We start from the raw sequence: 22,470 nt of genomic DNA, 5'->3' as shown, positions 1-22,470 counted from the left end.
TGTTTCTTGTCAACCCTCGACGAACAATTCATGTCGCGAGCTCCTCCCTTTCCTACTCGTCAAAACCGTTCTGCATCTGTATCCCGGACAAATATCACGTCTCCAACCGGCTCTATATCAACAAGGCCTTTGCAAATATCACGGCCTACAACACCCAACAATAACTCGTACGCTTCGGAATCCGCTCTCCCAACCAATGGACCTTCTCGACCTCAAAGATCAGAATTAAGGTCTCGAAACTCCGAAACAGACAGAAACAGCATATCAAGTAATTCAACGGCGTCCCGTACCGTACGGACTAGTCCTACTGGCCCGAGGCAGCCTCAGCGTCAGCGAACCGGCGATAGTGATATTAATGATGACGCTACATCCCCGACCTTAAACTCTGTGCTTTCAGCATTCCAGTCGGCTGGCACCAGACGGCGCGCTATGACTAATGGAAGTGATGATTATGAGTACCAACGAATGCGGGATGAGGAAAGGGCCGCAGAGATGGTGAGGCAGCAGCAGTATCAGAAGAGGATGGCAGGTAAAAAAGGGCCAGTAAGGCCCCGACCAGGGGATATTGATGGTGTGTAGGCAGTTATTCTTCTAATCATGCAATACCGATCCGAGACTACAGCCGTTTTGAACCAAGTAAAAGATGGTTGGGAGTTTGTCGTTGATCCAGAAGTATGATACATCCCCTCACCGTTGAATTGCCCTAACCAAGCGAAGTTCAATCCAGTAGATCTTGCGGTTGACTTATTAGATCAGAGATCCACCGGAAAGGATATGAATTCTTTCCAAGATACAAAGTACAAATTGTTCAGTGCTTTGAAGGGCACAGTCGACAGTGCGTTTATTTATCAGGTATACTGGACCATTTTTGATGTTCCCTAGAGTATTATCAGGCATTTGCCGCCTCTTTACCCCATCACGCGTCTCTTCTAAATCATTTGTCGGACACTCAAAATGAAATAGATGAAGCTCGGACGTCTCTCCAGGAATCCAAAGAAGCCCTAGGAAGCAAGCGGGCAGATTTGGTCCAAATGTGGTCAAGGGGGCAGATGTTAGAAGAGATGATGCACCTCTTGGACCAGATGTATGTCGACGTGTTCATGGGATGTTAGTAATTTGACTGATTTTTCTCCCCTTGTCAGTGAACATCTGAAGACAGTACCAGACTTGCTAGAAACACTGATGTCGGAGAAACGCTTGCTACAAGCTTCTGTTCTCCTCGTTCGGAATTTAAAGATCATCAATAAGCCCGAAATGCAAGAAATTGGCGCAGTCTCAGATTTGAGAAGTTATCTATTGGGTCAAGAAACCGTAAGATTTTTCTGTGGCTTATAATTTGCTTCTGACATTAATGCTATCAGGCTTTACGTGAAATACTGGTGGACGAGCTTCATGGTCATCTATTTCTCAAGTCATTCTGGTGTGATTCTCGATGGGCTTCCTATTCTCCAAATCAGCGGACTTGTGCGTATTTCTTTTTAAGGCCAACTTCCCTAGCCGACACCTCTTTAGTCCCCAAGGTTGAATTTGAAGATGAGCCCCCTACAATTTTGCCAGACCGGTCACCATCTTCGCCCACCTTTCCAGCCACCCGTTTAGCGCGCTTCCTGCAGAATCTCACTCTCAGACCTAATGACGCCCCTATGGATGTAAACGAGTCCAATGCTACCATTCCATCTGTCGCTTCACTTAACTACAGCGCCTCCTCTCGTCCTCAAGCCCTTCTCAACCCCGAAGCCGATTCGTTCGCATATCTAGAAACTGTGCTGGAGTCTTTAGCCGTGCTGGGCCGATTAGGATCCACACTCGACATCGTCGCTCAACGGCTCACAAGCGAGATATATTCGCTTGTCGAGACGACGATTGATGAGGTCTCTGAAAGAGCGGAGTACGGGAGGCGTAACTCTATGTTCGGACTTTCTACTCATAAGTCCGAGGGAGTATATGTATTTTCTTCTGACCCATCACTCGTCGTTCAGCATCAGGGTTATTTCCCGGGCTCTTCCTTGAGACTTGCTGCGCTAGAATCATCAGCGCAGCAAGTTGACCAGGAAATTCTGCGAGACTTTTTTTGGACATTGTACTCCAAGGTTGATGCTGTTTCTCAAGGCCTGAGGGTGATATATGAAGTAGCAAATAGAATAGGCTCTGTTAGCAATTTCGTTCTTCAGTCATACGACTGTTGACATACTCTATTATAGCGAAGGGAGTTCAAGGACTCAACTGGCACTAAACCTGGAACACTTTTCCCTCTTGTTGATATTTGGATATCTATCCAAGCCGAGGTGAGTGCTTTCGGTTGTGACTGCACTACTCATTTGCACATTTGTGATTTAGATGAAAACTTTGGTCTATGATTATCTTACAAATGAAGACGAAGGTGTTACGTCTGGGAGAAACCCAATTTCATCTATAAACGATACTCTTAGAGAAGGCCGATTCTCCAGAGATAGGACCAAAGTTAGCACTCATTCAACCCAGTACTGCCTAAGCTAATCTCGTTGTAGTCTTTCTTCCGCTTTGCTGATACAGACCTTAAACTCACCAACAAAATGTTGCGCACTCATGAGGATGAATTGACACAAGTGCTCAAAGACACTATGCCCGGTCTTGTGCAAGGTTCCACAGAAAACACCGTTCAGTCTGCGATGTTGACAGAGGACAGAATTCTAGGGGCAGGTCAACATCATCGGTTGTTGATTAAACCCAATGCCTTTCATGTTAGTGTGCTATTTGAACCGACTCTAGCATTCCTCGACCGTGTACGCTCGGTGCTTCCTTCCGATATAGAATCTGTGCGAGAGTCTGGAACTGTCCTGGATGAATTCGTTTTGAACATTTACTTGCCTCAATTGGAAGATAAAGTATCATATTTGTTCCATCAAGCCATTAGTGGTATGTGTTTTGTCTTCAGATGTATGTGGAAGCTCAGAGTCGTCAGCAGGACCTGAAGCCTTTCAACCTGACCCTCTTTCCAAACGAATATCGCCCGAGCCTTTAATCAAAGTGCGTACTACGCTATCACAGGAGGAAATCCCACCCTAATTATTCTTTCAGGTCAGCACTCACCTGATGGCATTGATCAACTCGTTATGCGCGATGCTTCAGATAACCCCTTTCCACAGAGAGAGTTATTCTCGTTTGATCCTCGGCGTTGTCATTCAGTTCTATCAACGATGTAGCGACAAATTTCAGGATCTTGTCTCAAGCTCCGCTTCCGGTGACTTGTTGCAACCTCAAGTCGCTTTAGCAGCGCAGTGGGCTCAGCGGACGGAACTGATGCCTTGTTTGACTGAGTTGCAAAATACTACCGTATGTCGTGTAAGGTTGTTGACCTATTCAATACTCAACTCGCATGGTTCATAGGAAGAGGATATATCTCAACAACAACAACTCTGGCGGCAAGAAACGCACTTGGAGCAAGACTTTTTAGGTCAAAGACGTATGGCTAGTACTGACCTAATACCTTCTATACGTAATCTGGTCTCCCTTGCTGGCATGTATCGCAGTATCGTCAGTAACTTCCAGTTTTGAGACCTCCTATTGATGTTCCTTTGCTTAGATTTGGTTTGCCCGGGAGCTTAGTGCTTTAAAAGCCCATCCTGAAGATGCGCCACTCTCGCCGCAAAATTTGGAACCGCTTTCCGCCACCACGATGCCTTATACTCCTCTTGTGGCGTATGTTCCAATTGTGTCCCCGACAAATCAGCTCAGCCTTACTCTTTCTAAGGAGATGTCACTGTAGGTAGAACGATATCTAAACGACGCCCACTTAGCTGACACCTTTTCGTTATTTCAGTCGGTTTCAGGCTCTTTTAAGAACATACGAGCAGCTTTCCGAGTTGATCTTACATACCATTCGAGTGGACATAAGGTGTAGAACGGTGTATTACCTTGATCTTGCTATGAGGGTAACGTCTTCACATCGAGTAAATCTCCAAAAATTGACATTTGTTAGGGCAACTACTCTCTTGATGGAGAGGCTGGTGAACCTGATCCACATGTCATTGACCTCAACAACAATCTGAGCGAGTGCGACGACCACATATCCCCAAGTGTACCTCTGAATGCACGGCGGTGAGTAGACCGATGACTCATTGAAATAAATATCTCACAACATGCCAGCTTCATTTTCTCGGGGCTGGGCCAGCTGATGGAACATACTCTCATCAACGGTGCACGTTTTTTACGCCGACCTAATGTATACGGTATCAGGAAAATTTTGCGCAATATTCTGGCGCTTCAGCAGAGTGTGAAGACAATCACTGTCAACTCCAACGAAAATTTCGATCGTGCGAAGCGGTACTTTTCGTTATTTTTCTTATCACCTACGGTATGTAACCCTGATGTGTTTGGCCCATATTGTGCCCTGATTCTGTTTTTGCGCTAGGATATGCTGAATGGCATTCAACAACACCAGGAGTTCAGTTTTGACGATTATCAAACGATGCTCGCGCTTCAATGCGGTGTCGATCCCAATCCTTCAGATCCCAGACAATCGTTAGCATCTCAAGCCACGGATCGTAACTATAGCATGTATGTGATAGATTTGCACGGTTTAGAAATTCAACAGAACTGATGAGGGCATCATTTTGGATGTATGATTTTCTTGCTCCGTATAATTTTCCTCGTAAGTACGGTTATACGTATAACGACGGAGAGTAGTTATCACTTCCTACCAAGCCGACCACATAATTCCAGTTCAGCAGTTGCAATCTGTTGCAACTTGTCAATTACGTGTTGGAACGAGATTTATCGTTGGGCCTCGGCTTGTCATTGGCACGTTCAAGCCAGGCAAGATTGCAAGAATCTGGAAAAGGCCTTCGATGGGCAGCATTCCGACCCACAAGCGCTATAGAATTCAGCGGCAAGCTCACACTAAAGGTGGGTTTTTTGAAGCTCGGATTTAGTATGAGGACAGGAACTCTTCCCAACAATGCTTGATAACGACGACGGATCCATCGAGAAGGGTGGTGTCGTTCTGAGCGACCTGGAAACTGCTGAATGTCGGAAAGGAGACGCTCCCTTCGCGTGATAGGCGTAACTTCCGCCGTCGGAGGACCAACCATCTCCTTTATACCATCGAGAAGACCTTGATCCTGAGATCCTACTATTTTTCCTTCTGCACGTAAAACATCGCTCACGCTCGTAGATAGTAGCCCATTGTTTCCCTTGACAGCAATTTCTAGAGGAGGGTAAACTTTCTTCCACTCCCGCGTGAAGTATCGCCAGCGTGTGTTGAATTCTAAGCGTTTGCTCAGCGGTCCAAGTAATCGGGCTTCTTCTGAGGTAGGATTGGCACGAGATGATAATGTTGGAGGAAATTTTAGTTGATGGAGTTCCAACGACTTGTTGGTACGGGATGCTGTGTTGATGAGCAAGGCGCTGAGTTCAGCAGAGTAGACGGGAGGACGTGAACTGGATCTTGAATGAATGATAGGTTCAGGGAGTGAGGGTACATTTGCTTGAGTCAAAAGAGGCTGAACCAAAAAATCAGACAATATCTGAGAAATTTCGAGCTGGATTGAACATACTTCCATCAACTCCCATTTCAGCTTTCCTCTTCTGCCGTATGCCAAATCCAAGATATAACTGAACGCGTCCTGTCGACCAGTAACTGCAAGTCCAATTCTGCGCAAATCCTGCCTGAGGTTATGAGACTGATTTCTTTGAGGGAGAATTGCCTACTTTTGATATCCGCTTTATCCTGCTGTTACGGAGCTGCGATTTATGTGTAGGTGTAGCTGCAAGAGCACGGAAATCATCTGAAGCTTTGATTCTAAAAAACTGACTGCAAAGTTGAACATTGAGAGCAACCACATCAAAAGACTATTTTCACCGAAGATAAGAGTGGGGCAAGCGTCTTACTTGACGAAGATAGTGTCTGTAAAAAGAAAACACAGGCAACTTGAACACCATGATTGAAGAGCTGGTAGAAACACGTGGTTGTGAACCCTTTGGTGAGTAACTCATCGCATCCGAATTTATAATGGCAAGTGTCGTCCAAGAGATTCAAATTTTTCCTTTTGCTCAATGGTCGGACAGCCCTCTAGGACGAGGAACTCGAATTCAAGCGGGCTCGGCCGTGCGATTATAAATAAAAAGGTCAAGGATGCACGGAAGATACAGGAGTCTGGAATGGTGTGTTGATTCAGCGCATATTGCACGATGCTCCATCTGACTTTTCCCCTCAGTATACTACGGATGTAGACTCAACATCCAGATTGAAATCTGTGACCCAGGAGCGAGATCTCGAGGAATTTCTCAACACGGCCCAACTCGCAGAAACCGATTTTACCGCAGGTGAATATTGCGGATGAAATCTGTTCGGTAAAAACTGATTTGACTTCAGAACGTAGGAACGTACGGGTAATACAGCAATCGGCGGATGCGTCTCACAATCCGTATCTGCTCAGCGAAGTGGAGGAAAAGAAAACGTTAAAGAAGCACATTGACAACAAACAGCGATTAAGAGTCCCAAGGCGACCCCCTTGGACCAAGACAATGACTCCTGCTGAGCTTGAACAACAGGAGAAAGCAGCTTTCCTAGATTGGCGGAGAGAATTGGCTGTGTATGATAGTCCTTTTTGATTGCGTACGATCTAATCATCTTCTACAGATTACAGGAAGAAGAAAACTTCTTGCTGACGCCTTTTGAACGTAATATAGAAGTCTGGCGACAACTGTGGCGTGTTTTGGAGCGTTCTCATTTAATTGTTCAAATAGTCGATGCTCGAAATCCTTTGCGTTTCCGTTGTGAAGATCTGGAGGACTATGTCATGGACGTCGAAGGGCCTGAAGGCGAAAAAGGCACTGGAAGAGCAATACGGCGAAGTTTATTGCTCATCAACAAGGCCGATTTGCTCACTGCAAAACAAAGGTGCGGACCCCCTAAAATATTTCGACTCATCTGTAACAAGATTCTCTTCAGAACACAATGGGCCGATTATTTTGACTCGCAAGGTATTCAATATGCATTCTTCTCTGCGGCGAATGCAGCAGCAATTCAGGAAGCCCGCCGTGAGGCGTCTCTTAGAGCACATGAAATTACAAAGGATGAAGAGGGCGCTGGACTTCTGCCTGAAGAGCAAATAGATGGTGCTAAGGATAATGATGACTCAGAGAGTGTTGCATCCTCAAACGACCTCGAATCTTACTTTTCCGTAGAAGAGGAGAACATTGAGGGCGCAGATCCGAGAGCCCGCGTCTTATCGGTTCTGCAATTGGAGGATCTTTTCGTGCAAAAAGCGCCTGATCTTACTGGTGCGCAGTGGAGTTCATTTATTCTTCCTTATGCTCAAAATACCTTTTCGGCAGCATTCGTGGACGCATCTGGTAGACCCCCTTCAAAGTTAATGGTCGGCCTCGTTGGCTATCCTAATGTCGGTAAATCCAGTACTATTAACTCCCTTCTGGGCGAGAAAAAAGTCAGCGTCTCTTCGACCCCCGGGAAAACCAAGCATTTTCAGACCATCCATCTTTCTGACTCAATTGTGTTATGCGATTGTCCAGGTCTAGTATTTCCTCAATTTGCCACCACAAAGGCAGCTTTGGTGTGTGATGGCGTATTGCCGATTGATCAGATGAAGGAATATACTGGCCCCATCTCCTTGGTTGTGCAACGAATTCCTCAAAACGTTTTGGAGGCTACATATGGACTTTCTATCAATGTAAAAGGAGTTGAAGAAGGCGGAAATGGACAAATGTCTGCTGAAAACCTGCTCGTTGCCTACGCCAGTAAGTCGCGATGATATTATCTTTCCATGAAATTGATCGGCATTCAGTTGCTCGTGGCTACGCCCGTTCTGGTCAAGGAAACCCAGATGAAGCCCGTGCTGCACGATACATATTGAAGGACTACGTGAACGCCAAATTACTGTTCTGTCATCCGCCGACGGAAGTTGATGAGAAAGACTTCAATGCTCAGACTCACGAAATCTCTCTGCGTCGGGTGGCAGGCAAGAAGAAAGCTCCAGTCACCCGCGTGGGCAAAGACGCGGACACTTTTATTGCATCGGCTTTTCTTCCACGTGCCATTCTGCCTGCACTCGGACAGGGGCCCAAATCGCGAGCCTTGGATCAAGAATTCTTCGAAAAATCATCTGTGGGCGGCGCTGTATACGCGAAAGGCGTCGTTCATGGTGGAAAGGAATTCTTTCGACCAATCGCTTTGCCACATCAAAACTCTGTCACTGACAACGGAACGGCAATTCAACCGAAATACACTAGGACCCCCATATTGACGAATAATGGTCGAGATCCAGGTGACAAAAAGCACAAAAAACCCAAACGAGTGAAACAGAGAAGTGGAGGGGGTTATGACTGATGTAGTGAACCGCAGACATAACAGTAACTCAGTTTTCTATGTACGACTTTCAACAGGCCGGAAACGAAGCAGCAAGGAGTCGGAGTTTCAAATTAGTATTATACATTATGTCACGCGCCTTCGTTTGTCACGTCGTATTGAATACCTTCGCGCTGCAATTTTTCCTTCATTCCAGTATGCTTGGCTCTATTCGCTCTCATCAAAGCTCATCAGCTCCTGCACGACGTCAAACTCTCTGTCATTCAGCAACTTTGGCATCGGAACCATATTCTAAAATTACAAATCTGCAAAAATCTGTTGATATATGCGCGAAACTTATTACGGATCGAAACGGGCACAAAGAGGGTAAGAATCTTCTGCTAAAACTGTCTTTGAAGGAGATTCATTAGTATTCGAACTTAGTCATTGGCTTGAGCATCAACAGACCTCTTACAATAGGAAGAAACCCCGAACGAAGGTTTGCACTTCGTTACATTGATATTCATTTTCGTTTGAACGTACTTAGCTTTTATGTGATCCCGGACTCTTCTGTGTCTGGCTTGCATTGTACGATATTTGCGTATGTGTTTCATTGAGACACAGTTCACCCAGTAACCCCGGACTCGTAGGGTTCGTTCGCCGAGCGGGGGGGTCATTGTATCATGTCAGGCAAGTATAGGCTCTTAGTCGCGTCTGCCCTTTACATCGCTCATTTTTACTCAGGACTCATCGAAAAATGGCATAATACTCAACGGGCATCGCATCAAGAAGGCATCGGTCATCCTGATGAACGGAGATTCAATCCGCATACCTGATTCTCTCAGTCAGTGCGAATCTTAAATTCTGCTCGCTGCTCTCGCATACTTACTCGGGCGCAGCATTCACATGCACGCATGTTTGGAAGGATCCCGTAGAGAAAATATCTGTATTTGATCCAACGCCTCCGCCACAGCCAGCCCGAAAGGTGTGTTCGAACCCAACATACTATCAAGCGCTCATAGCTGCTTCAGCATATCGGTCATTACGTCGTCACTTCGCAATGTTTAGGGAGCGGTTCATTTGCAACAGTACATCTGGCCTTGAGCATGGACAGACGCTGCCAGGTCGCGTGCAAGAGCATAAGAACAAAGAAGGGTCACCGTGACGAGCTTGGGCAGGTTATGAAGGAAATCAAGATACTGATGGGCTTGAATCATGCGAGCCGACTTTGCATTTTCAACCATTCGCCGCGCTGATACATTGCATATCCACTTATAGCCTAATATCAATCGCATATTCGATACCCAAGAAGATCAACACTTCATGTTGGTGTCCGTTCAAAAAGCCTATCCTATCGTATTGACACGAATTATAGCCACATCTTTTTGCAGTTATGTACAGGAGGTGATCTTTTCACCTACATCAATAGCTTCACAGAAAAGGATTGCAAAATGGATGAAGATGAGGTGAAATACATCATGTTCCAATTGCTCAAGGGGCTGGCCTATCTTCATGATAAAATGATCTCTCACCGAGGTATGCATCAACTTCGTTCTGTCCGTGTTTGCACTGAGATATCACAACCTATCCGGACAGATTTGAAGGTAAAATAACGTCTGTTCCTCCGCTTTGACTTAGTTTTTCATCCGTCCTTCAGCCTGAAAATATCCTCTTACATGCACCTGGACCATATCCTCGTATTCAAATAGCAGATTTCGGACTTGCCAGACCGAAATCTTATCAAGAAACCTTCAATGTTTGCGGAACGGTCTCATATCTACCTCCAGAAGGAATACTGGCTCTTGATCAGAAACACCTTGGATATGTCGGGTATCTTGCTATCTTGCTTCGTATCTGGATACCTACTGATGTAATCGGTCAAGAATGCCGTCCGATTGTTGGAGCGCTGGCATTATCCTATACATTATGCTCTCGTACGTGGCTATACAATTCTCTGTTTGTTTTAACTTCGTGGATTTTCAACTACGTTCTCAGTGGCTCGCATCCGTTCGATTTCGACGCTCCTTCTGATTCATGCAACGCCTGGTTCAGTCAGTGTGTCGCGGAGTCTCAAAGTATATCTAACTGTTCCCAAAAGTATCTGCGAGGTGAAGCCCGTCTGAAGGAGAGGATCATTAGTGGCGAAGTCGACTTTCCATGGCCACTTTGGTCCAAACTTGTCGAAGGTCGGATTACCTTTGCATATTACTTTGGGTTTGACGAGCACTGAACTCTCCTGTTAGCCAAGGTTTTGGTCAACTTGTTATTGATACACGATCCTGCCAAACGCGCAACAGTCTACAAGGCTTTACAAAGCCCCTGGATCACAGACGATCTCGTGATGCTGGAGGGCGCCTATCGCTCGAGGATTATTGCTTCCCTTTCGTCTGCAGAAAAGATATAAAGTGCTCGTTTTGCTCATTTTGCTCTGCTGCTATTGATCGCTCTATACTTATACGAAGATTGTCTGTCCACCCCGCTGTCTGTCATTGTATCGTACTCCGGCCTAAGGCGGGGTCCCACAAGGGAACAGCCGGGCCCAACCACCTCTAATATATGCGCCACTGTTGTGGACTGTATGTACCCTACTGTACCTTGCTTAGGCAATTTCACTTGCATGCAATATTTGTTCTTCATCGGAAGGAATTTAATAAATACAATGTAGAAACGTTCCAATGTGCCAGTACATCCTACTGCCAGGCTGCGGAAAGGTGCAGCTTGAATAATCTGATTTTCGGGCTACGTGTAAGACCGTGGCGCGCATGAGGCGCACCTCAAAGCATTGAGCAAGCATAGTTCCAAAGTCTCGACATCGATGAACAATCACTTAAGCGCTAGCAGTAGATGTTTGCGGACATTGTTGGCAAGATTGTGAGCTTAGACTTGACCAAAATGTGCTTGCACAAAAGGCCGTCAAGGACGTTTTGGCAATAGACCTTACATGGTGACTTGCAATGTACTCTGAGTAGTGTATCATGTCATTTTGAATGCACGAAGCAGAAAGCTATTCGCAAAACAAAATTAATCGAAGTTACAACAGGACAGCCTTTGACTATATACATATCAAGCTTTCAGGAAATTCGCGTGAACTGATACATGTGATATTAGCTTTGGGGGAGAGTCTATTTCCACGAGTCATCATTACTCACAGTGGACATGATCGCTGGCGAAAGTGGAAATCTGAACCGTGTTGTCAATAATCAACATGGGGTATCAAGGTGAGATTACCTACGAAGTAGTAACTATGGTCATAACCTTCTTGGCTACGAACTCGAACTTGAAATTCGTCGTGACCTGCGTCTCTAGCAGCTTTGAGGAAATTCTCGGGCAGAAGCTGGCCTTGCTTGTAAAAATTGTCTGCAGTCCCCTAAGATTATAACAATAAATGCTGGGCTTCACAGAGGAGAGCGCGGGCTTCTGCCAGACAAACACGCACAAAATCAACAAGTATATGCACGGGTTCTTTGCTCTTTGAGATCAGTTCAGTTGCATCGTATTTTTCCTTCGCTTCTTCAACGCCACCTTGAAGATAACCTGTAAATGCTTTCTCTCCCCATGGACACTTCGTAGGGTTCGCGACAGGAGAGAAAGCGGATGCTGAGCGGTATTGTTTGTGTGGGGAAGAAAGATACATTGTAAGTGCGCCGTGTCCACCCATACTGTGACCGAAGATAGATTGACGCTTCCAATCCTACGTATGGGATGAGATTATGACGAATATCAAATTGTCTATCTCTTACGATGGGAATACCGGCTGCTTCAATGACTTCAGGCAGCTCTAGCGCGACGTGCGTATACATATTATAGTGAGCTGAGAATTTTGGGTTGGTAGCGTTCAGGTAGAAGCTATTGTATATAAAGTAAAAGTTAACATCAACATTGAATCGACACTTTAATGCTAACCCGGCACCAGTTCCAAAATCCCAGTCGGCGTCTTCACCCTCGATACCTGCTCCTCTCGGGGAGGTATCGGGAAATAGTATGGCGATACCTTGAGATGAAGCGGGACCAAGAAAAGAGCCCTTTTGCGCTCTAAAGTATATCTTGTTCAAGTAGTCCTTTGGTCGTCTCAAGAAATCACTAACCCTGTGGCACAATTCGTTCAAGTCATGTCCTGATTTAAACCAATAAACTACGAACCATTGTCCTCGGTACATGTCAATCCTGCGAGATATACTAGAACGGGTACCTTGTTTGAAGGGCTCGCATTCGTAGGGACGAAAAGATTGAAGTTTGCCGGAAGACCACCGAGCGCTGCGCTCTGTAACAGTACTTATCGTGTGAGCCGTCGACTTCTCACTTCTCGATCGTGAGATTAGTCATGCATACCTTGAACTTGTATTTAGTCAGTTCTCCTTCAAAAGACTTATTAGATGAAATTTTTTCGAGAAAGGGAGCAGACATGGTTGTTCAAGAGATGAGACGATTTCGTGGAATCCCAGGTTATCTAGCGTCATCGATAAGTGGGACCTTATCTTATCTAAATTACCCACCACGTGCGCATCGAAGGTTTGAAAGGCTTGAACGGCCTTGATTTGAACAGTTAAATTCGATCTGACAATCGCAAGACGGGCGAGCTAGCCCTCGAGCTCATCCAGCGACGCTCATGATTTGCCGAATACGACACGTCGATGGGCTCTCACACAGATATCGTGACCAATGAACTCGTTCGCACAAACTCACATGTATCTTCAATTTCAATACTCCCAGAGTACGTGGGATGCTAAGGCTCAATGTCGTGTCCTTCCGGTGCTAATCATACAATTGTAGTTACCACTCATCCGAAGACTCTAGACCACCTCAGTGATGCTTCCTCACTGCTATCTTGATGGAGCCTTCGAAACTAACTTTTTGGGACTAGCTATTCTCGTCACAACCGCCCGGTCAACCCTATAAGCTATTCATTCACAGACTGGGGAAGTAACTTCATGCTCCTCGTACCTCCACCGAACGCATCAGAAATCGAACCTTCGTACAAAATTTCTGTATCGCTCAATTTGAATCCCTTCCTTCCAATCTCGTTCGTTACAAAGGTGGAGATGGTCCTGATAGAGAATGACCCCGAAGTTGTTTTTGTTGGAGAATTTGAGTGAGTTATCATGCATACAAAGATCTCATCTCATAACTGGGTTGGCGAATAGAGTATCCTTGAATCAAACTCGGGGTGTACTCACCATGATTGGTGCGCCTACTCGACTTTCGAATGTGCTTTCGAACGTAGATGCATCTAGAGTGGGTGCAGCTTCAATGTAGCCATCCTTTGTCTGAAAAACTCTCGTAGGGACATTGGATGTGGACACATGCAAATGTACAGTTACGATGGGATTGTAGGACTAGACTCGAAGACGGCTCGCCCATGTGTGTTGTCAGTCAATATTTTATCTCAGCATACTGTTATCGACTTACACAATCGTAGTGCTATGGTTTAGATCGGTTATCTATCCAGCTCGCTACGTTTGTACCACCCCCCATTCTTGCCTCACCCCCACTTCCAGCCGCCGTCTTTACCGTGTTTCCTGACGGACATGAGTTCTTCGAGCACATCTTGGTGTCAATGCTTGTTGTTCAAAGAAAAATGACCATGCTTTTATGAAACCTACATCGGTGTCTGTTGGCCTTGTCGTTATTCCAAATCTTGACACACCAGTCGGAGCCGCTGACTATGTACCTCCCATCATGGTCTACATAGGGGTGTTGCTACATAATTTAGTGCTGGATTTATTACGCTTGAAGCTTGATTACCACGAACGTGGCTGTTAGCAGATGTTTTGAGGAAACCGATTAGGCTGAGCTGCTGCTCTGTTGACTTCGAACGAAGATTGTGATTAATTTTACCCGTAGGTGGCGTGATATATTTTAGAAGTAACCTGAAGTAACCCATGAAAGTGTGGTCCGGACTAAAGTCTACCTAAGGTCGTTCGGGCGTTCTCTTGCTTCTATATAAACATTGGTGAAGATGCAAATTTCATCTGAACAGATGGGCTATGGTTCATTGAAAAGATTATGCCTTGGACAGATAAACAGATACTGTAATTCTTATACTCGTGCCCGGTAGCCGGAGTGACTTGGCTCCGATTTGCTGGTCATGGAACGGCAGACGGCATCTTTGACCGGCAACCCGGACCAATACTCCATCTGGCCGTGACTTGATAGTCCGTTGTACTTGACCGACTTCGATGACCCAAGTGGAACCAACTGAATCAGGCCCTTTAAGCTCTGCCGAATTCCAGGAAGACTCCTCTAAATTTGGAGAACAGCCTGTTACACGTCCGGTGTTGGTTCAAAAAATTCCCTACGTGTCTCTTCCTCGCCTTTCTGAAGAAGAAAAGTCTTTGTACGCAAGTCTTATCCCAGAACTCGATGAGACAATACCGGTGGACGAGGTTGTTGGGGAAGTCGATGATGACATCAAGGGGCCTCTGTATTATGCACGCTTTGATCAAGGGATCATAATGGGGGTTCGTGTTTGCAATGAAACGCGTTTTCTATCCGTTGACGCGTGTATTTTTCCTAGTTCCCTAAGCAGCCATTTGCTCGAAGATATCCGGATATAGTTGCCGACTATGGTGTGTGTCTATTCAAATCGAGTTTCCAATATCCTGAGTTGGGTTGTAGAGCACAAAAAGGAAGAGGGTACGCTCAAATCGTTCGATCCCACAGGCCTTGGAGTACATCCAAAATGGCGTGTAAAATTCAAGCTCACTATTGACAAACGAAGACGACGGGCTTCCGTCAGCGCGTCGTCTGCTCACGGAAGTCAGTATAGTGATGAGTCGGAGGTGCCAGAATCTGAGGAGGTTGTCAGTGATGATACTCACATTCGAGAGGAACCGGCTACCCGAAGAAGCACACGCCATAAGTCACAAACATCCGAACTTCCTTTCAGTCCGAAAAAGACTCGCAGTCGGATTGTGTATCCAGTTCCAAACTCGGATGAAGAATCGGACACTTCACTGCCCCGACGTCGTTCTAGGCGAGCCAAACCAACCAAGATTTCACTGGAGGATGCTTATCAATCCGACGAGAGTGAGAGCGATAGCGAAGACTTCATCAACCGTAAATCGCGGGCTAGGCAACTGAGAGGTACAGGCCGCGGCGCGGGAAGGGTATACAAAGGAACGACGCCGTCTTTTGGCCTTTTTCGCTCTATAATCGAGTTCGACGAGGATCCCGACCCAGGAACAAGAGAGTTGAGAGCGCACTGGCATATGTGTGGAAAGTGTCATGATTATCCTGGCCATATTTTATTGGAAAAAGAAAAGAAGCGAGCTCAAAGGTCAAAACGGCGAACAAGGGCTTCTGATGATGAAATAGAAGAGGACGAGGTTCAACGTTTGAAATCGTTGGGGGGATGGGTTCGATGGTACGTGTGCAAGCTAGATGTTACTAGCCTCTCCGCAGCTCACACGTAATCTCAAGTCTGAAATGCCCTATGTCTGTGCATTGGTCTTGCCTTTCACGTGTTGACCAAGAAGAAATACTTAAATCAGCTCGAGAGCGCGATCGCCTTGATTGGCTGAAAGAACACGAAGGAGAAGAATCGAACATAGAAAAAGATGGGCCACGAAAGCGACCTGGTTTGGATTCAAATCAGATAACCGAATACATATGCAGTTAGTATTTTTCCTTGAAAATGTATATCTCCTTACCAAAAGGCTTCATTTCAGACTACTGTGTAAAGGGCGGTTTGTGCATGGGCTGTTTAGAGACAATACCTGCTCAATCAAGAGAACAGTTGAAAGATGCGGACGGTGATACAGATATGAATGTTGCGTCTCCTTCTACCCCTGATAATGGTCAACTTCTTTTCCGATGCTTCACATGCAAACGTCTAGCGCATTACCAACATATAGAGGACGACATCACACCTGACGACAATTTGGCAGAAATCGCGTCGTATTATCAATCGAACTGGTCCTGTCGAGATTGTAGGTCTTACCGTTGGGGTCTTGACAAGATTCTGGCTTGGCGGTCGTATCCTGCAAGCGCCATCCAACCGACTCAGCCATTCAATATCAAAGAGCCTTTGCCCAGGGAATATCTTGTGAAGTGGCAGGAAAGAGGCTATCGACGAACACAGTGGGTTCCTCATATGTGGCTAGTATCGACACATTTCTCGAAACTGAAGAACTTCATAACGAACGGTACAAAGATCGAGCTTCTGGAATCAACAACGGACAAACCTTCAGAAGAGGAACCAGCCAGTCTTTTTGATATACCGGACGAGTCTCCAATCACGCAATCCAAAATCGAAAATGATCCCTCGTCGTTATTGTCTCCACTTGTCGATGCCGAAAACAGGATACCTCCGGGATGGAAAACTGTTGATCGGGTCTTGGATGTGCAACTTCGATTTGTTCCTCGTGCGAACACTAAAACCAAGAAGAAACCCAGAGGCGAGCATCGAAAGTCGTTGGTAGTTAATTCAGATGAGGAGGAATCGGAGATGGAAGAAGCAAAAGAAGCCTTCGAAGCGGCATTCGAAAGGGGCGAGGAGCCAAAAGGTTTCGTTGAATCTGTCGATAAATTTGAAGCCCGCACTGGTACAAGGTTCGATCCCCAAGATCAAGAACATGTTGATTTGGTGATATGGGCATTCTTCAAATGGGTTGATTTGGGTTATGAAGAGGGTAAGTATAATTGATGGCAAGCTTAAATTCCCTAAGTATTGAGTACTGTTACAGCGACCTGGGATGCACCTCCAAAAGCCACAGATCCGTTGTACCCGGCGTTCCAGCAGGCACTACACCGTTTTTTCGAAGCTAGGGAAGTGCAAGTCGAGAAATATTCCAAAGAGAAGTTAAGTGCTTTTCTCGATCGACAGCAGGACCTCTTTCGAAAGACATTGGCCATTAAAACCGCCGATCAACTGGATTTGGGACAGAACCCTGAATTGCGGCTGATGCCATTCCAGGTCAGTGCTCTTTCAGGACTGTCAGTATGTCGTACTGACAATTTCAAGGTTGAAGGATTCAACTGGTTATGTGACAATTGGTGGAACAAACAAACTTGTATCTTGGCCGATGAAATGGGTCTTGTATGTTGAGGTTCTCTTGTTGTGCTTATCTTTTAAATGTTTGTTATAGGGAAAGACAGTTCAGATTGCTTCGTTCATTGGCCACATCGTAAAGAAGTTCAACGCCATGCCTGCTTTGATTGTGGTTCCAAATTCAACGATCACTAATTGGGTCAGGGAGTTTGAACGATGGGCTCCCAATTTGCGTGTTGTCCCTTTCTATGGGGAATCGAAGGCCCGCGATGTTGTGAAAAAGTTTGAGTTATTCCATTCCAAGGTCGCCAAAGGCATGACAGGAGCCAAGTTTCACGTACTAGTGACTACTTATGAAGCGGTCATCAATCCCAAAGATTTTGGTACTGTTTTCAAAAATCAGCCACGTTGGGAGGTGATTGTTTATTCCTCTATTCATGCGTTGTGTACTGAATCTATCAACGAAGGTGTTGGTCGTTGATGAGGGGCAACGTTGTGAGGTTGATTCTTGTTCAAGTTCTGACCTGCTGTTGATACAACCACAGTGAAAAGCGACAGCAGTCTTCTATTTAAGAAGCTGAATGAGTTGAACACTGGACATCGTATCATTATGACCGGGGTAGGCGTCTGTCTTCTCGTAGAGGTGGTATTAACTGACACCTTCTGCAGACTCCTCTCAATAACAATATGCGTGAACTCTTCAATCTCATGAATTTCTTGGACCCCATCGAGTGGAACGATCTCGATGCCCTTGAAAGAGAATATGACGATCTCAATGAGGACCTAATCAAAAATCTGCATAACCGGCTGAGACGCTATTTTCTTCGTCGCATCAAAAGTGAAGTCCTTGATTTACCTCCAAAGGTTTGCCTGTGATTTTCGTATATCCTCTTACTGTATCGATTTATCCTCCCTCAGAATGAAGTCATAGTTCCGGTATCAATGTCCTCTCTTCAGAAAGAAGTCTATCGTTCAATTCTAAGTAGGTGCTACTTTTTCGAGCTGGTCCATATCATAGTTCGAACTCTTTCCAACTTAGGTCACAATCTCGAGCTACTGCAAGGCTTAATGCAACCAACTGGCCCAAATCCTCATTCTCGCAAAGCAACCCTTAAAAATATGTTGATGCAGCTGCGCAAGTTCGTGTTGACATTGATAACAACATTTCTTCTCTTTGACCAACGAATTTCTTTGTAGGTGTCTCCAGCACCCGTATTTGAATGATGAAGACATCGAACCTCGCGGATTGACGCCCAAGGAAACGCATGAGAAATTGATTGACGCCAGCGCTAAGTTACGCCTACTTAAAGATCTTCTTCCGAAACTGAAAGTACGGGGACATCGAGTGCTCATCTTCAGTCAGGTAGGGGTTCATGTCCTCTTAGTAGCGCTTTTTTTTGTTGACCTCATATAGTTTGTTATTGCGCTCAATATCATTGAAGACTTTTTGGTTGGTGAAGGACATAAGTTCCTTCGTCTGGTGAGCATCTGATGTATCCCAGAGTCTCTTTATTTATCCTGAGCAGGACGGAAATACAAAAGGGACGGACAGGCAAAAAGGAATGGATGAATTTAATCGGCCAAATTCCGACATTTTCATCTATCTACTGACCACTCGTGCTGGAGTGAGCGGAATTTTTTTCATATTGTTGCTTCGCTAAACTAGAACGTTCTCAGGGTGTTGGCATTAATTTGTTTGTGAATATAAACCATTTATTATCATCGTATCCAGGCTTATTATTTTGCAAGACTGCAGACACCGTAATTATCTTCGATCCTGACTTTAATCCGCATCAAGATCTTCAGGTTAGATTGTGCTGTATTTACGAGGGTCCATAACTTATAACATCCAGGCAATAGCGCGTGCACATCGATTCGGGCAGAAGAAAACTTGTCTAGTTTTCAAGCTGATGGTCAAGGAGTCTGCGGAAGGTCACTCATGCTCCCCCTTCTCTCCGTACTGTATATGCTCTAACCATTTGGTTCTATAGAGCGTATCATGCAGATCGGCAAGAAGAAGCTCGTACTAGATCATCTCATTGTGCAAAAGATGGACGACGACGAATCCGCGGGGGAAAACGTTCAATCTATCCTTACATATGGGGCTCAACAATTATTCAATGAATCGAGTGGAAACTCCCGGGACATTGTCTGTGAGTAGTAGATAGATCCCCTTTGAATCCCTGCTAATCTCATCCTAGACTCAGAAGCGGATATTGATAACCTCATCACCAAAACCGAGAAAGAAGGAGACCAAGAGAATGCTCCAAAGGAGGGTGCTGCATTCTCTTTTGCAAAGATTTGGACCGCGAACAAAGACGAATTAGAAGAAATCGCCGATGAAGATCAGTTTGAAGTCGACTCTTGGGCTCAAACTCTTCAAAGGATCAATGACGAGCGAGCCAAAAAGCAAGCACAGGAAGACGAAGAACATGGAAAACGAGGTCGGCGTAATACTCGTCGTAAAGCTGCAACTACCGCCAGTGTGAGTTTCTTGACTTATTATCTTCGTATCTTTCCCTGACTTTAGCATCAAAGTACGCTTTGGATATCGACATTCCGGAAAAGAATCGTAGTCGAACCGGCTCAGACGCTGACTCGATGTATGGCTCTGACCGCATTTCCCATGTTAGTGATTCCTCCGACGATGAGCCAGATGCAATAGTGGAAGAAACATTCCAAGCGTCAGCGATGAACAGCAAGAAGGGGAAATCTAAAGGAACGCTTTTGAACACATCACCGTCAGCGAACGAACCTAACGCGTGTGGTTTGTGTGGCCAACGTATGTTTTTATATTCTCATTACATCTCATTATTCAATCAAAGTCAAGTTCATGGTCCTGGAAACTGTCCAATGACAGAGTCATCCGAAAACCTAGTTGAATACCGCGAGATGCTGATAATGCATGTTGAAGATGAGTCGTATGAAGAAAGGGTATGTAATTTTTTTCGGATGTCATGAAAGCTCCTGACGAGTCGGTATCTGCAGTGCGCTGCTGTGAACTCAATCGACGAAGTCCTCCGTAGACGAGGACATGCAATGATGATCTACGGCCAACCGCTTTATCCGGTCAGGTCTCCTCGTTCAGGATTGGCGACAAAGCAAGCCCAAGGCCTTGTTGCACCTAGACGCCAAGAACCGGCTGTAGCAAAATCGGTCCCCTTACCTCACCGTCAAGCGCAAACTCACAATAATGCAAGCGCGAGTGCAGTCAATGGCGCTGGACCTTCGAATGGCATACAAATCATGCCTCAACAGCTCCAGGTTCCTTCGCAAGTTGCTAGTACTACTACAGTTCATCACAGTGACATCGGAATCTCTTCCGGAACCCCGAAACGTTCACTGTCTCCATCCCATTCTGAGCCTGAATCTAAGAGATTGAAACAGCAGGATACTCCGCCAGATGCATGTGCTGTTTGTCAAGAAAGACCTGTTCATAGACTGAGTGACTGTTCAGTTGTTAAGGGCGACCTCTCAAAGTGGGTCATTTCTTTTTGTGCGCCCCACAAATTGTTAACATCCGTCTATCAGTCTCTTTAAGGTAGTCAATCGCTTGAGCACAGATCCTGTAACGGCTTCTCTGGCTGAATTGCTACGCAAATATGCTATAAGACGACAAAATGCAGGAAACAAATAGATAGGCCCAGGGGTTGCTGTTACAATATATAACCAATCATGTGCATGAACTGCCAACGTTGAATAATCTTTGGGGTTCAACAGTACTAGTAGTTCATTATGACTGAAGAGTGTGCAAACAAATATACATAGACCAAACAACTTGTTCTCTCTCCATGTCCACCTCAACAATAATGAGTTCAACTGCTCTGAAGCGCACCTGGTCCTTAACAAATACAGGCGACCGAGGAAGTTCATACGAACAATCCGACCAATCGATATCTCATTCTGGTGTCCCTCCTTTACCCAAAATTAACGGAGACACTCTGTTACAGGTTTTGACTCATAGATCATTACGCAGACAGGACGACGCCCTCGAAAATTTCGACAATGAACGATTGGCAGAACTTGGAGCTACAGTTCTGGATACTGCGATCACTGTTGCTTTGTTCCATCGCCGACCAGTCCTATCGGGTCTTGAAATGCTGGTACAACTCCGCTCTTGATCATCCCTTTGGGAAGCGATATTCACAAAAGCTTACGCTTGGTGCAGGCACAGAGGAAGGATATTCTCTCTGAGGAAAACTTGGATGGCTGGGTTTCGATGTATGGCCTGAGAGAGAAAGTTAGAATCGCTCCGCAGCTAATACCTACTCTAAAGTCACCCGAGGTGAATTAGCAGCACACTCATTGTTTGTTGACGACTTACCATTTCGAACGTACATATACAGGAAACCCGAACACTATTCTTTGCGTATGTGGGCGGCATCTATAAGGAACAAGGCCTGGAACCCGTTCAACGTTGGATCGATGGGCTCACTCATGATAACACTCCTGTTCGATCTTCCACAACGACCGAAGTCAGTGCGCCGCCCCAGGAACTCGTGCACTCCACTGCCAAACCTCCACCGTATGTCCACCACAGTCCTCCTCAAAAGAAAGTGAAGGCAGATCCGCCTATACCTATCGCTGCTCAGCCCCACCCGTCCTCATCACTGTTTATGCCGCCGACTGTATTTCCTGCTGCACAACCACAATATCCTTTTACCACCAAGCCCTTTTCGAATCCGCTTTCACCTGCCCAGCCTCACCTTGCATTTCTTCCGCTGTTCAATCAAACAGCTACGCAAAGACGCGTGTCAGTAGAATATCCTGCAGCTTGCAGTGGTCCTTCACACGCGCCGAGGTGGATTATTCAATGCAAAGTGAACGGAATTCTCAAGGGAACGGGAATGGGTAAATCTAAACAGGAGGCAAAGGAATTTGCTGCAAGGGAGGCTTGGTATAAGCTCGGGTGGTCTTAGAAACCTTGGGTATTATTATCTTTCGATAGGTCTATACATATGTTGTATGTACCAGGTAAAACGAGCATCGAATTCTGCCCGAATAATCCGACTGTCTTTGTAAGTTACATGTCCCGTTGACCACCGCAGGTGGAAGTCTATTATAGACTAATCAAAAGACCGTTAGTAAGCCCGAATGATACTCGGAGTAAACAGAATGCTAGCAAATCCCGACTGACAGTTAGTGAGAGATGCTTACACAGGATGGCCCGAAATATACCACGTGGTACCGAAGTCCA

The 22,470-nt window shown here is 45.6% G+C and overlaps 8 protein-coding genes across 8 annotated transcripts; 6 read left to right on the top strand and 2 right to left on the bottom strand.

Moving 5' to 3' along the window:
• Positions 1-30: 30 nt before the first annotated feature.
• Positions 31-4,579, top strand: C8R40DRAFT_1056050 (Sec8 exocyst complex component-specific domain-containing protein; the record flags this gene model as incomplete). The annotated part of the gene is made up of 18 exons (XM_046225049.1): positions 31-571; positions 623-672; positions 718-835; positions 883-1,084; positions 1,143-1,311; positions 1,362-1,464; positions 1,513-2,150; positions 2,202-2,285; positions 2,338-2,460; positions 2,508-2,892; positions 2,942-3,006; positions 3,058-3,312; positions 3,373-3,513; positions 3,563-3,741; positions 3,800-3,911; positions 3,959-4,077; positions 4,126-4,333; positions 4,391-4,579. The coding sequence occupies 18 exons, from the start codon at positions 31-33 to the stop codon at positions 4,577-4,579; spliced, it is 3,681 nt and encodes a 1,226-aa protein (XP_046081889.1).
• Positions 4,580-4,733: 154 nt separating this feature from the next.
• C8R40DRAFT_1056123 (uncharacterized protein) lies at positions 4,734-5,919 on the bottom strand (the record flags this gene model as incomplete). Its single annotated transcript, XM_046225054.1, has 4 exons — positions 4,734-5,480; positions 5,535-5,642; positions 5,689-5,791; positions 5,840-5,919. The coding sequence occupies 4 exons, from the start codon at positions 5,917-5,919 to the stop codon at positions 4,734-4,736; spliced, it is 1,038 nt and encodes a 345-aa protein (XP_046081888.1).
• A 31-nt stretch (positions 5,920-5,950) lies between these two features.
• C8R40DRAFT_1153643 (P-loop containing nucleoside triphosphate hydrolase protein) lies at positions 5,951-8,457 on the top strand. The gene is made up of 8 exons (XM_046229577.1): positions 5,951-5,992; positions 6,046-6,141; positions 6,195-6,303; positions 6,353-6,572; positions 6,620-6,880; positions 6,932-7,263; positions 7,318-7,737; positions 7,785-8,457. The coding sequence occupies exons 1-8, from the start codon at positions 5,990-5,992 to the stop codon at positions 8,324-8,326; spliced, it is 1,983 nt and encodes a 660-aa protein (XP_046081887.1). The 5' UTR covers positions 5,951-5,989; the 3' UTR covers positions 8,327-8,457.
• On the top strand, positions 8,458-10,923 carry C8R40DRAFT_1125164 (kinase-like domain-containing protein). The gene is made up of 14 exons (XM_046228967.1): positions 8,458-8,671; positions 8,729-8,783; positions 8,832-8,885; positions 8,935-8,974; positions 9,029-9,128; positions 9,184-9,269; positions 9,316-9,501; positions 9,563-9,609; positions 9,660-9,820; positions 9,881-9,888; positions 9,942-10,114; positions 10,168-10,218; positions 10,280-10,470; positions 10,528-10,923. Exons 1-14 carry the CDS (start codon positions 8,503-8,505, stop codon positions 10,686-10,688), a joined length of 1,482 nt encoding a protein of 493 aa, XP_046081886.1. The 5' UTR covers positions 8,458-8,502; the 3' UTR covers positions 10,689-10,923.
• Positions 10,924-11,239: 316 nt separating this feature from the next.
• C8R40DRAFT_1125161 (carbohydrate esterase family 1 protein) lies at positions 11,240-12,814 on the bottom strand. The gene is made up of 9 exons (XM_046228966.1): positions 12,778-12,814; positions 12,614-12,731; positions 12,424-12,545; positions 12,188-12,316; positions 12,025-12,130; positions 11,721-11,975; positions 11,517-11,651; positions 11,434-11,464; positions 11,240-11,373 (listed from the first exon to the last, which is right to left on the bottom strand). Exons 2-9 carry the CDS (start codon positions 12,686-12,688, stop codon positions 11,348-11,350), a joined length of 879 nt encoding a protein of 292 aa, XP_046081885.1. The 5' UTR covers positions 12,689-12,731; positions 12,778-12,814; the 3' UTR covers positions 11,240-11,347.
• C8R40DRAFT_626879 (uncharacterized protein) lies at positions 12,775-14,217 on the top strand. The gene is made up of 7 exons (XM_046235689.1): positions 12,775-12,969; positions 13,079-13,087; positions 13,146-13,373; positions 13,426-13,516; positions 13,566-13,649; positions 13,701-13,859; positions 13,953-14,217. The coding sequence occupies exons 1-7, from the start codon at positions 12,944-12,946 to the stop codon at positions 13,971-13,973; spliced, it is 618 nt and encodes a 205-aa protein (XP_046081884.1). The 5' UTR covers positions 12,775-12,943; the 3' UTR covers positions 13,974-14,217.
• Positions 14,218-21,111, top strand: C8R40DRAFT_626880 (uncharacterized protein). Its single transcript, XM_046235690.1, has 25 exons — positions 14,218-14,742; positions 14,799-14,850; positions 14,900-15,647; positions 15,704-15,897; positions 15,952-16,914; positions 16,969-17,198; positions 17,247-17,321; positions 17,371-17,688; positions 17,741-17,768; positions 17,819-17,892; positions 17,943-18,137; positions 18,192-18,255; positions 18,313-18,412; positions 18,471-18,636; positions 18,688-18,753; positions 18,800-18,898; positions 18,951-18,971; positions 19,023-19,079; positions 19,127-19,205; positions 19,265-19,426; positions 19,475-19,758; positions 19,812-20,055; positions 20,104-20,207; positions 20,262-20,752; positions 20,805-21,111. Exons 1-25 carry the CDS (start codon positions 14,461-14,463, stop codon positions 20,908-20,910), a joined length of 5,202 nt encoding a protein of 1,733 aa, XP_046081883.1. The 5' UTR covers positions 14,218-14,460; the 3' UTR covers positions 20,911-21,111.
• On the top strand, positions 21,083-22,192 carry C8R40DRAFT_1056125 (ribonuclease III domain-containing protein; the record flags this gene model as incomplete). Its single annotated transcript, XM_046225055.1, has 3 exons — positions 21,083-21,376; positions 21,442-21,558; positions 21,620-22,192. The coding sequence occupies 3 exons, from the start codon at positions 21,083-21,085 to the stop codon at positions 22,190-22,192; spliced, it is 984 nt and encodes a 327-aa protein (XP_046081882.1).
• Between the last annotated feature and the right edge of the window lie 278 nt (positions 22,193-22,470).

Source organism: Lentinula edodes (assembly GCF_021015755.1).
Source record: "Lentinula edodes strain Le(Bin) 0899 ss11 chromosome Unknown C8R40scaffold_42, whole genome shotgun sequence".
Classification (NCBI taxonomy): Eukaryota; Fungi; Basidiomycota; class Agaricomycetes; order Agaricales; family Omphalotaceae; genus Lentinula; species Lentinula edodes.
Note: the sequence above shows the minus strand (reverse complement) of the source record. Positions and strands in the feature narration are given on the sequence as shown.

Coding starts and splice junctions, on each gene's coding strand:
- C8R40DRAFT_1153643 (XM_046229577.1), top strand. Junction 6,304..6,352: donor AGAAACCGATTTTACCGCAG/GTGAATATTGCG, acceptor ATTTGACTTCAG/AACGTAGGAACGTACGGGTA. Junction 6,573..6,619: donor TGGCGGAGAGAATTGGCTGT/GTATGATAGTCC, acceptor CATCTTCTACAG/ATTACAGGAAGAAGAAAACT.
- C8R40DRAFT_1125164 (XM_046228967.1), top strand. CDS start 8,503: ATGCTTGGCTCTATTCGCTCTCATCAAAGCTCATCAGCTCCTGCACGA. Junction 9,129..9,183: donor CCGCATACCTGATTCTCTCA/GTCAGTGCGAAT, acceptor ACTCGGGCGCAG/CATTCACATGCACGCATGTT. Junction 10,219..10,279: donor ATCCTATACATTATGCTCTC/GTACGTGGCTAT, acceptor CTACGTTCTCAG/TGGCTCGCATCCGTTCGATT.
- C8R40DRAFT_1125161 (XM_046228966.1), bottom strand. CDS start 12,688: ATGTCTGCTCCCTTTCTCGAAAAAATTTCATCTAATAAGTCTTTTGAA. Junction 12,317..12,423: donor ACATGTACCGAGGACAATGG/TTCGTAGTTTAT, acceptor GATATACTTTAG/AGCGCAAAAGGGCTCTTTTC. Junction 11,652..11,720: donor TGCATATACTTGTTGATTTT/GTGCGTGTTTGT, acceptor TTATAATCTTAG/GGGACTGCAGACAATTTTTA.
- C8R40DRAFT_626879 (XM_046235689.1), top strand. CDS start 12,944: ATGAACTCGTTCGCACAAACTCACAT. Junction 13,374..13,425: donor GTTTTTGTTGGAGAATTTGA/GTGAGTTATCAT, acceptor GTTGGCGAATAG/AGTATCCTTGAATCAAACTC. Junction 13,860..13,952: donor TGCTTGTTGTTCAAAGAAAA/ATGACCATGCTT, acceptor CTGACTATGTAC/CTCCCATCATGGTCTACATA.
- C8R40DRAFT_626880 (XM_046235690.1), top strand. CDS start 14,461: ATGACCCAAGTGGAACCAACTGAATCAGGCCCTTTAAGCTCTGCCGAA. Junction 17,199..17,246: donor TGCGGCTGATGCCATTCCAG/GTCAGTGCTCTT, acceptor GACAATTTCAAG/GTTGAAGGATTCAACTGGTT. Junction 17,893..17,942: donor ATCGTATCATTATGACCGGG/GTAGGCGTCTGT, acceptor CACCTTCTGCAG/ACTCCTCTCAATAACAATAT.